A 12,751-nucleotide genomic window follows, 5' to 3' on the forward strand; every position below is an offset into this window, starting at 1 on the left:
AAAATCCTCTACGTTGAGTTTCCCATTAAAAGACTGTAAATTAATCCTCATATTTTTAGTATCATAAATATCCCATCTTGAGTAGTCTCTACAACCATGCACTACAACAAAACTGGTTTTTTATAGCATTGAATGATAGCGTTTATGTTGTAAGTGCTATAGATTGTATGTGCCTTATTTTTTGATAGCGTTTGAAAATTTTTAAACGCTATAAGTACTTGATCTTAAATTTTTTTTTGTTCTGGCGCGTTGAAAACTTAAGCATGAGACGAAAATTAAAAGAGTTGAAAATTAAAATAGGCGCATAAGTATATGATCCTAATTTTTTTGGTTTCCGTTTCTTTTTCTGAAAACCCCACAAATAAGGGCTTTTCGTTTCCGTTCCTTTCTCTCACCCAAGCCCTAAAAATTATAAACAACCCTCTCCAACTCCGATTTTGATTGCAATTTTGTTCTCGTCACCAACTCCGATTGCCTCCTCCGAGTCGCCGCTGCCACCTCCGACTCGTCGCTGCCGCCTCCGACTCTGACTTGTCGCCAGTGCCGCTCCGGATTCGCTATCGCAGCATCTCTCCGCCGCTGCCGTCTCCAAACCCGACCCCCCCTTCTTTGATCACCGGAGACGGAGTCCCTCCTCGTCTCTCCTCCACCGCCGAAACCCTCACTTCTCCTTCTCCCCAAACAATACCCGATCCCAATCAATACCATGCAGTAAGTAACAATTTTGAAGATTCGAGGGGTTAATTTGAGAATCTAAAAGGTTTAAGAGAACCGATGTCTAAAACCCTTTTCTTTTGATTTTTGATTTTTTTTGGGTAGTTATTTTGTGAGATTAGTTGTGATGAATATGTGGTTTATTTATGATGCAGAGCACTGGGAGCTCAGGGAGCAATCTGAAGAGGCTTGACGAGGAGACTGAGGTGAAGATCAATAACTTGAAGAATTATATAATTGTTGGTTTTTCAATTTTTTTAGTTCAATTTCTTAGTTATTGTGTATTTTACTCATTGATGAATTATATAATTGCTGGTTTCTATTAATCAATTAGAATTAGTTTATTTTTGTTTTCATATTTTAGACATTGCTTTCATAAATCTTCATTGAAAAGATGATGGAAAAAGAGTGGGTGTGGCTCCACGGGTAAGAATCATATCTTAATCTATTGGTTCACCAATACTTGTAAAATGTAGTAATTTAACTAGATCTGGAATGTATTTTGTTCTTGCTCTCTTTCTTTGAAAATCATAGATCCACCCTCGAGTACTAGCAAAAAGCATTACAATTTGTAAAAACAGCTGAAAAGAATTTAGGATTTCCTACAAGGATGTTCTGCCCTTGCACGGAATGTCGTAATATGAGCCATCAAGATGGAAGTACTATTTTTGAACACTTGGTTACAAAGGGGATGGATCTTTCGTACCGAATGAAATCACATTGGAATAAGCATGGAGAGAAACAAGAAAGTGCTGAGAAGCTTGATTATGAAGCCATTACGGACGAGACATATAACTTATTCCAAGCTGCCTACTTTTTGGATGAAGAACTTGTCCAGCCTATACCTATTAATGAACCTACTGAACATGGGCATGGTGACGAGTTCATAAGGAGACTAGAAGAAACACAAACTCCTTTGTATACAGGCTGTGAAAGTTACACAAAGTTGTCAGCCATTGTAGATTTGTATGGACTCAAAGGCAAGAGTGGATTATCAAGTAAACATTTCAATGAGTTGTTAGATATCATTAAACGTATGTTGCCAAAGGACAATGTTTTGCTAGATTCAGCCGCCTCGATTAAAAGCTTCCTCAAGATATTTGACATGGGGTATGAAAAAATTCACGCTTGTGTGAATGATTGCTGTCTCTTTAGAAATAAGTATGAGGATCTGGACAACTGTCCAACATGTGGTGCTTCAAGATGGAAGATAAATAAGCGTACTAAAGAAATCAGAAAAGGTGTTCTAGTTAAGGTTTTGAGATATTTTCCTATTATTCCTAGATTTAAAAGGATGTTTCGGTCTTCACAAATGGCTAAAGATTTGAGATGGCATTTTGGTAACAAAAGCACTAATGGGAAAATGCGTCACCCTGTTGATTCTTTAGCTTGGGACCTGGTTAATGATAAATGGCCCTCATTTGCAGCTGATCCACGCAATCTCAGACTTGGACTTGCTATTGATGGTTTCAACCCGTTCTCCATCTTAAGCTCTAAATATAGTTGTTGGCCGGTAATGCTTGTAAATTATAATTTGCCTCCTATGTTGTGCATGAAGAAAGAGAATATTATGCTAACATTGTTGATTCCTGGTCCAAAGCAGCCGGGAAACGACATAGATATTTATCTGCAACCACTTGTAGATGATTTGCAATTGTTGTGGGAGAATGGGGTTGAGGCTTATGATGCATTTAGCAAATCAATTTTCAATTTGAAGACAATGTTGATGTGGACTATAAATGACTTTCCAGCATATGGAAATCTTGCTGGTTGTTCTACAAAAGGAAGAAAAGCATGCCCTATATGTGGGAAAAATACACATCATAGATGGTTACGCTTCAGCAAGAAGTTTTCATACATGGGTCACAGGAAATTTCTGAAACCCTCTCATCCATACCGAAGAAAGAAATCGTGGTTTGATAATAGTGTAGAGCATGGCAGCAAGCCCAGAGCCCTAACAGGTCACAATATTTCTGCTATTCTAAATGACTTTCCAAATGATTTTGGAAAAGGTGGAGACAAAAAAAGGAAAAAGAATAATAATGAGAATGGTGGTGATGATGATGAGGATGAAGATGACACAAGTGACATTGATAATCAGAATGAGCTTACTAGGTGGAAGAAAAGATCAATCTTTTTTTCTTTACCGTACTAGAAGGTTAGTGTTCTGTTTTTCCTTTATTTCATATTTTTTATATATTTTGTTTTAGCTTTATAATTGCTTAATGTATTTCTCTATTTTTAATTTGCAGGAACTTCTATTACGTTATAATTTAGATGTGATGCACATAGAGAAAAACATTTGTGAAAGCATAATAAGCACTATGTTGCATAGTGGGAAATCAAAAGATGGGATAAATGCTCGTAAGGACTTGGAAGATATTGGAATTAGGAAAGATTTGCATCCAGAACAGCGGGGAAGCAGATTGTACCTTCAACCAGCACCACATACATTTTCAAGGTCTGAAAAAAAAAAGATTTTGCAAGAGGATATATGACTTCAAAGGGCCTGATGGTTATTGCTCAAATATCGGGAACTGCATAACATTGGAGGATTGTAAGATTATGATGCTTAAATCTCATGATTATCATGTCCTAATGCAGCAATTGTTGGCTGTTGCTATAAGAGGATTGTTACCGAAAGAGCCTAGAAAAGCGATAATTCGATTATCTAGATTTTTCAATAGATTATGCCAGCGTGCTATTGATAGAGAAAAGTTGCTGGACCTTGAGAATGAGATCATTGAAACTTTGTGTCAACTGGAACGTTTTTTTTCGCCATCATTTTTTGATATCATGGTACATCTACCGGTTCATCTAGCAAGAGAGGCACGCTTGTGTGGTCCAGTTCATTTTCGTTGGATGTATCCTTTTGAGAGGTTAGATTTTTTTTAATTATTCTTTTTCATGCTGAAATCCATTATGCAATTAAAATTTGATCATGGACAAGATTAAATTCTTTTATTCAGGTACATGAAGACACTAAAAAAATGTGTTCGAAATCCTGCAAGACCTGAGAGGTGTATTGCAGAGTCATACCTAGCTGAAGAGTGCATCGCCTTTTGTAGCGAGTTTCTGAAACAGTCAATACATGTGAAGGAAAAGGAAGTTCGCAATGAAGAATTTGAAAATGATGTCATTTTTGAAGGTCGTCCTATATCTAAGACTACTTCAATCACACTTATCGATAAAGAGAAAGATATTGCACATTGTTCAGTACTACTGAACACAACAATAATGGATCCATTTTTAGAGTAAGTACATTGCTATTTATGTACTTATAGTTTGCTTTTATATTTATTAGTTTTATTTTATAATTCATATGGTCTTGTGTTCTTGTGTTCGCTTAGTATGCATTTGGAGGAGTTGCAAGCAAAAGACAAACGGCTTGAAAAAAATCAGACCTTACTTTGGAAGCGGCATACTGAGAAAATTGCAGAATGGACAAAAAATAAGGTTATTTATAATTAATCATCTCAAACCTGTTCTTGTATTTATTACTTAGCTGAGGTACACCATTTAACTCTTATATTAATATTTTGTAGATTCCTATTGACTCGAATGATCATTCAAAGACATTAAGATGGTTGGCATACGGTCCTAAAAAGAGTGCACTATCATGTACGGGATACATTATCAATGGGCTACGATTTCACACCAAGGATGTTGACAGGGAAACACAAAACAGTGGGGTGACTTATGATGCAATAACCATGTGTAGAGCAAGTGCAAAAGATACTGCACAAGTGGCTGATCTGGTTTCATATTATGGAATATTGACAGATATCATTTTACTAGACTACCATCTATTTTATGTTCCATTGTTTAAGTGTCATTGGGCCAATAAAGGAAATGGTGTTAAGGAAGAAGATGGATTCACACTTGTAAACTTACAGCAGAGTCAAGTATCATTTGCAAGAGATCCATATATCCTAGCATCTCAAGCAAAACAGGTTTTTTATTCAAGAGAAGATGATTTGTCTAATTGGTATGTAGTAATGAAGGCACCACCAAGAGGTTACCATGAGTTGGAGACAGATGATGAGAATGCAGATGCATCTTTTTTGCCACAAGAAATTAAAATGGATTTTGATGATTATGAGACAGAGAGTTATGTCAGGGTGGACTGTGAGGGACTACTTGTGTGATTAGAACTAGTTAGTAAGTAGGTTGATTGTTGATCATACTTTAAAGTGTTTGATTTATCTTGTCTTATTGACTGCTAATTTATAATGATTTATCTTGTCTTAAGGATGGGTGTCATGTGTTGGAAACAAGTGCGCTGATCCCCTCTGCCATGATCTTATTTTTAGCTGAAAGCAGTGCCAATGTGCTATATTTTTTACTTGTCTTTTTCATGCTATTAGGATACAAGATGAACTCTTTTGGTTTACAAGGGTCGCGATAGCAATTTATTAGGATACAAGATGAACTCTTTTGGTTTACAAGGGTCGCGATAGCAATTTTCTAGGAAGGACATCCACATATTTGCAAATATTACAAGACTTATGCTTCTAGGAAGGACATCCACATATTTGCAAATATTACAAGACTTATGCTTAATAGGTGCAATTGTAAAAATTGAGACACATCACGTTAAACGATTTGGTGAGTTATTTTTGTCCAATAGTGGTGAGCAGGCCCAGGATCATGTCTGGTTTATATTAAGTTGTGTCTGCAACCTTTTTGAGATGCATATGAGGTCTATGATGCAATTTCAAACAATCCCAATCGAAACACCAAAAAACCTGATACCATAAAAGAAACATCTATAACTACACGAAACAACTGCCACTACAAACTACATGTAACAATAATAGTTGCTTGCAGTAGTTATAATTACAGAAAAGCTAAACTTGCAGTACAATTACTATTGCAATGAAACAGTATGGATTTCCAGAATTGCAAAGAGAAACACTGGTTAATAGAGGTAAGTTCATGCTTTAAATATGTCATTGTGTTTATTTGTGATTTTGATATATGTATATTTTGTAAATAGGAAGGACATCCACATATTTGCAAATATTACAAGGGTCGCGATAGCAATTTTCTAGGAAGGACATCCACATATTTGCAAATATTACAAGACTTATGCTTAATAGGTGCAATTGTAAAAAATTGAGACACATCACGTTAAACGATTTGGTGAGTTATTTTGGTCCAATAGTGGTGAGCAGGCCCAGGATCATGTCTGGTTTATATTAAGTTGTGTCTGCAACCTTTTTGAGATGTATATGAGGTCTATGATGCAATTTCAACCAATCCCAATCGAAACACCAAAAAACCTGATATCATAAAAGAAACATCTATAACTACACGAAACAACTGCCACTACAAACTACATGTAACAATAATAGTTGCTTGCAGTAGTTACAATTACAGAAAAGCTGAACTTGCAGTACAATTACTATTGCAATGAAACAGTATGGATTTCCAGAATTGCAGAGAGAAACACTGGTTAATAGAGGTAAGTTCATGCTTTAAATGTGTCATTGTGTTTATTTGTGATTTTGATATATGTATATTTTGTTTCACATATGAAACCAGGTTTAACTATATAGATACTTACCTTTATTTTTTCTAAGACAGATAAATGAGGATGGTTAGTGAGACTACAAAGACAGGTCAGCGTAAAAGGAAGAACAGTAAGGTAACTGGTGGAATGTCACAAGACTTGGATGCGAGGGATGTGAATGCCATGGAAGGCCTTACGCAAGTCAGTCAAGAAGCTACCCAAGATGGACCAGTTCTAAATATTCAAATTCCTAAAGAAGATATGGTCCAAGAAGATGATACAGCTGAAGATGCACCAATACAAGATACAATTAAAGCTGCAAGAGGCATAAAAAAGAAAAGGGGTCCAACAAAAAAGAAAAAACTTGCTAGGGACCCTGCGAACTGAATTCAGATTCAATTTACTGATTCTGGTGAACCATATGGACCCGGATCAGTACACTTGTCATCGTTTTTGGGCCCTCTTGTACGAGAGCATGTACCTGTAACACTTGATGATTGGAGGAACCTTGGTGATGATCTGAAAGTTGTATTATGGGAAGAAGTTCAGGTAACAATCTACTATCAATTTACATAAGCTATCTAACATATGTAAATCTCCTTCAGTATACCTTTTTTCATTACACTGTCATATTTCAACACACTGTCATATGTAAATCTCCTTCAATATAACCAGATCAGTACACTGTCATATTTCAATACACCTTTTTTTTCATTGCACAATCAAATGACATATTTCCAAAACATGATACTAATCTTTTGAGATCTCCTCCTTGACAGCAGTACCATCTTGCACTGCAACACCTTTGAGCTACTGGATGAGATCAAGTTATTGATCTTTGCCCCTGCCCAAATAATAGTTATTTTTGCATTAGTTTCATAGAAAAGAGACCAATCTGGGTTCAATATAAGATGTTTACTTGGCTGTTTGCTCTTTATTTTGCTTATGTGTTGTCTTCTGTTTCATTTTTCTTTTGGTGGTTGAAGATAAATAGGTTCTTCCATGCTCATTTCAAGGTGGACCGAGATCTCCAAGGCTCAATTGCTGTTTATGTGAGAGCAGATCAATAATCCAATGCACTATAGCTTTTGCTTCTCTGCACTCATCTAACCTCTTCTCTGTCTTGAGTTTTAATACTCTGATATTTACATTAGTGAAGTTACTGAACATTTCAAATCTGGGGTTAGATGACAGGATGCTTCTTTTGAATGAAAGAATTGAATCATGTTATGGGAGATAGGTTTGAAATTTCAATATGTTTTGTACTATGACCATAATGTAGTTTTTACTTTTATTTAGATATGGAAGAATTTTTATGCTTGCCTCTCACAAAGGCAGAATTCCTTTCTTATAGGAAAGAGCTAATCTTACTTATAGCCCAAATAAATTTCTTTTCATCCTCTACTACATGATTTATGGGCCTATGTACAATTTTGAATTAAAATGACAAAGACTCGATCCATTCTCTGGATGATTTTGTTGAGAGAATGGATAGCTTTGTAGTAAATTTGTCAGAGCAGATGAAGATTTGATAGGCTGTAAACAGATTTCTTGAAGAATACTGAGGCTAAGTAATATGAATTTGTTAAAATGATTGAAATACAAGTTATTTTTTGTGAAGCCAAATAAAAGTTTTCCTTGCTTCTTTCAAGTGCAGTTCCTTTTGTATTGCCCCTCATGAGCAAATGTAAGTTACTTACCTGTGATTCATCTTTCCCCATGTTCTCTGTTAAGAGCATTACTCAAAGAGACCCAAAGAAATACCGAACCCCTGTTCTCTGTCATATTTCAATATAGTCCTTCAGCTAATAATACTTTCATGTATATAAAATGCAGGCAAGATTCATATTAGAAGAAGAATGGCAAAAGGCTGTCATATTTCACTCGATGGGATGTCTTTGGCGGGCCTCAAAATCAAGACTAGTTGCTCAAATACGAGCAACAAAGAAGAAGGAACAAAGACTTCAGCTCAAACCAGACAACATAGCATCTTTAGCAATTTGGAAGAAATTTATCAAGACAAAAACAAGTCCAGAGTTTAAGGTATGTTTTTTCTGAGATAATTAATCACAAGCCTATATTAAGAGATGTTATTATGATAAAGGACCAAGTTCTCCAGGTCAAAAGTGAAAAGTTCAAGGCATTAAGGCGCAGACAAGTCCCACACACTTGCAGTCGCAAGGGAATGGTTCGATTAACAGCTGATATGGTAATACATATTATACATTGATATATGTTTTCTTAAGGCAAAGTTATGAGTATGTCATCAGTCTTTCTTTTTTTAAACATGTATCATTGTAGAAAAGAAATAGTGCAGACCCATCTAGTGTGTCAAGGGTTAAAGCTTGGATCAAAGCTCACACAAAAAAAGATGGTACACCAGTGAATTCAGCAGTTGGTGAAACAATTGTAAGGACGCTAATTTTGCATATGAGTGAATATATATTACTTTTTTAGAAGAACATGTACATATAATGTAATACATGTATATGTTGTACCTTTCAGGATAAGCTTAAAAAAATTGAAACTGCTACACCTTCATCCTCATCAACTAATGTGAGAGAAGATGCTCTTTCTAAAGTATTAGGAAAAGATAAACCTGAGCGATTAAGAGGAATGGGAAGAGGAGTTACTATAAGCAAAGTATCTTTCTTACAAGCCAGAGACAAGCATGTGCTCCAGCTAAAAGAGGAAAATTCTGAATTCAGAAATAGAATACAACATTTGGAGACTGTGGTCCATAAATTAGTTGGAAATCATCAGGTACATCTATATAACTTTCAATTAATGGACTCTTGAAGTTTTATACTTTCAAATAATGGTTTGCTTGTTCTTATGTACAATTTATGAGTTTAGAAGGTTGTATTGTTGATTCTTGTGTTTCTGCTAGTTCATGTAAGTTACCGGTCTTTATAACTAGATTTGCTAACAATTTTGTTCCCGCTATTTTAGTATTTTTTTAAATCCAAGTGTGATTCATGTGTAATTGTCAGCATTGTCAGCATTGTCCTGCAAGTGTGATTCATGTCTATTTGTCAGCATTGTCCTGCAGTTTGCGTCATTTTTATGCACACATGACAAAATCCTTAATTTAATTGGGACTTTTTTCTTTTGGATTTTTTCCACCCATTGCAATGGCATATGCTTGGTTTGTTAGGTTGAAGTCAATCATTTTTTATTTTCAATATTCTCATAGAAGCAGTATAAAATTTATTAATTATTTGTTTGTGAGGCTGATGTTGTATTTTCATTTTATGTTCTTTATATGGGCATTGAATTTATCTGGTTCTATGTTTGATTCATGTCTATTTATGTGATATGTTTTTTTTATCATAATGTAGCTATTTATCCTTCGTATTACTTTTTCCTTGATTTTCCAAACATTCTGTCTCCGATCCACATGTCCTTGTTCTTTTTTGTATTTCCAATTATTATCTATATCTGATCCACATTCTATGTTTCAATATGTTTTTTTTGCATTGTCCTTAGGTGAAAAAATGGAGCATGTACTTGTAATTGCTGGATCTTCCTTTTGTGTCAGGCCGTGTGTGACATTGATCTTTTCATGCTTCTTTGTGCTATGTCGTTTGATGGCATTGATCTGTATTAGCAAGTCCTTAATTTTGGCGGTCTCATGTTGATTCTTCCATGGCAGCCTCCTTCCTCTTATTGATAATGACTGGATATTGGATATTCAATTTATAACTGTAATCCAACCTTGTTTATGGGTTAGTGGTTTTCACGATGCCTTTTTTAGTGCTGGACCCAGTAGTCACCCTGGCTGATGGTAATTTGTGTTTGTTTTTCTTAAAAGTAGGCTTGTACCACTCCTTGGGAAGGAATTCCATAAATCTATATAAACCAAGATTTTATGTAATAGTTATACATCTGTATGCATCAGGAACATGTAGCAAATTTATTTCTTTTCCTAGCATTTCCTCACCGGCAAAATGAGGGGGGGGAAACAAAGCACGCACCCTTAATGCAATTATTATCATTGCTATTTTTTTGTGTTGTTAGAGAATGCAGAATGAGGAAGATGAAGATGAGCAGAATGGACTCGAAATTGATAAGACCAGTCCTAAGGTAAATAAGTCAATTATCTAGCATGTTTCTTTTTGATCGATTATAACTAGATATAAAACTTGAAAATTGAATGTGTTTTTATCCAGATAGAGTTTTATGTTCTAATTATAGTCTGATACATTGTAGAGTATGTGCCCTAAACCACATGACAAGTGCAAGCTTTTAGATTGGTGTGGAATTGATGAGGTTGTAGCTGAAGGACGTTGGTGTTCTAGTGACCCAAAGGAGCTTGTAAATCATGTTCCTCTTGGACCTAATGCTATGGAAGTGATGGTGGACATTCCAAACAAACCAGAAGCTTTTCTTTGGAGGCCTACCACTAATATGTTGTGTATGCAACAAGCACAAGGGAAGACAATAGCGTGGCCAGCTGATAAGGTGGTGTTCCAAAACAGTCAGCAATCTGACCATGAAGACAATATATCCATGCATTTGGTAAAATAATTTTTAGCTTGCTCATTTACTTTCATTACTCATATTAGTTATCTTACATATATAGTTAAGTCGAGTTCGTCTGTTTTCATTGATTGGTAGAGTAAAAATATGAATCATATTAAGTGCAAGATCTTTAATTGGACCGGAAAAGATGAAGTTGTTGCTGAAGGTCGTTGGGTTTCCAATGATTCAAAAATGCTTGTTAATGGTGTTCCTCTCGGACCTAAAGCCATGATTGTTTCAGTTGATCACCCGATAAGTCCTGAAGCTTTTTTATGGAGACCCACGCTTGACATGACATCTATTGAAGATGCTATCGGCACTAAAGTAGCGTGGCCTGCTGACAAGGTTGTATTGGAAAATATCTCAATTAACAATGTGGAATCTCCAAACATATCATCTCCTTCGGTAATCTTTTTTGCTGATACTATCATATTTTGATATTTAATTGTACTAGTTTATTTTTTTTCTTTACTTGATATCACTATTTTTGTATTGTTGCTAGAGTGTGAACAACTCAAAGAAAAAGTGCAACTTGTTAGATATTGGTGGCTCTGGCAAGATAGTTGCTGAAGGGCATTGGTCTTCAAGTGATCCGAACCAGCTTGTTCACTTCGTTCCTTTAGGTCCTAATGGTACGCGTGTTTCTTGTTCACTTCGTTCCTTTAGGTCCTAATGGTACGCGTGTTTGGGTTGATATCCCTAGGATCCCTAGTGCATCTCTTTGGAGGCCAAATTCTGAGTTGTGGTACGCGTGTTTGGGTTGATATCCCTAGGATCCCTAGTGCATCTCTTTGGAGGCCAAATTCTGAGTTGGAATGCATTGAAGATGTCGTTGGTACGACAGTAGCTTGGCCATCAGACAAAGTTGTTATGCTTTGAAAAGCTGGTAAGTTATACATAATTGGTGCTGTTGTTTTCTGTTTTGTGTCCATATATTCATGACTCTAGGAGAAGAGAGTCTATTTATGCTTTGAGCATTTTTATTATAACCCCTTGTCATATAATTGGTGTTGTTGGGAGAAGAGAGTCTATTTATGCTTTGAGCATTTTTATTATAACCCCTTGTCATATAATTGGTGTTGTTGTTTTCTGTTTGGTCATGAATTAAATCATGGAGTATTTCATGTTACTTGTAAAATATATCCAAAAGATACTTACGAGTGCAGCAGCACATATCAAACTTCTCGATGGTGATCGTGATGCGTAAGAAATAGTATGTGCGACTTTAGGCTGGCTGTACGGCACCGCCAGACCATGACTAGTCAGCTGGATGCTCCTATTTTGAATCTTTGTATTCCCTGAATCAAAGAATTAGGTAGTTAGAAGAATTTGCTTGTAGAAATACTGGGTGGAAACTGTGAACCTAAAAATATAACAGGTATTCAAGATAAATGCAACACGTGATCTTGAAACTATAAAATTACCATAGTCAGGGAAGAACCAGGTTTTTTGCACTAGAGTATAAATGTGAAGATATACTTAAGTATGTAAAATAAAACTATCAATATTTCAGGTTTTATTATAACCTCTTGTCATTTGTTTACAGCCCTCAAGAGCTTTAATCTTATTTGCTGTAAAAACTGCCTTGTAAGGGATTGGTTTGGTCATGATTTTCTTCAAGGCTCGTAAATATGAGAGCTTTATTTTTAAATACTTTAATTGAAATATCTGATATATATGACCATATTTTGTAGTTGAACTTAACCTGCAGTTTGGTTTTGCAGGCCTTGATTGCAAAAAGGAGCGATATTGTGGTAATGTATGGTGATGGACCACTAAAAGCTTTTGTTCGCCGATGTGGCTATGTACATGATGATTCTCCCAAGTCATATGTAATGAAGCAAAGTTAGTTTTTGTTGTTCTGTGCACTATATATGGTTAATTTCTTGTACTCCATGTTGGATTATCCAAAGACTAGTATTTGTTTTTGGCACTTTTGTGCTGACTCTTCTTGTATGCTACAACTTGGTAATGTATCAGTTTGAACTTTTAAATGAA

General features: G+C 35.6%; 1 protein-coding gene across 1 annotated transcript; it reads left to right on the top strand.

The window, feature by feature from the left end:
- Nucleotides 1,355–2,986, top strand: LOC109847152. Its single transcript, XM_020416397.1, has 2 exons — nucleotides 1,355–2,726; nucleotides 2,967–2,986. Exons 1-2 carry the CDS (start codon nucleotides 1,355–1,357, stop codon nucleotides 2,984–2,986), a joined length of 1,392 nt encoding a protein of 463 aa, XP_020271986.1.

This window comes from Asparagus officinalis, chromosome 7 (assembly GCF_001876935.1).
Source record: "Asparagus officinalis chromosome 7, Aspof.V1, whole genome shotgun sequence".
Classification (NCBI taxonomy): Eukaryota; Viridiplantae; Streptophyta; class Magnoliopsida; order Asparagales; family Asparagaceae; genus Asparagus; species Asparagus officinalis.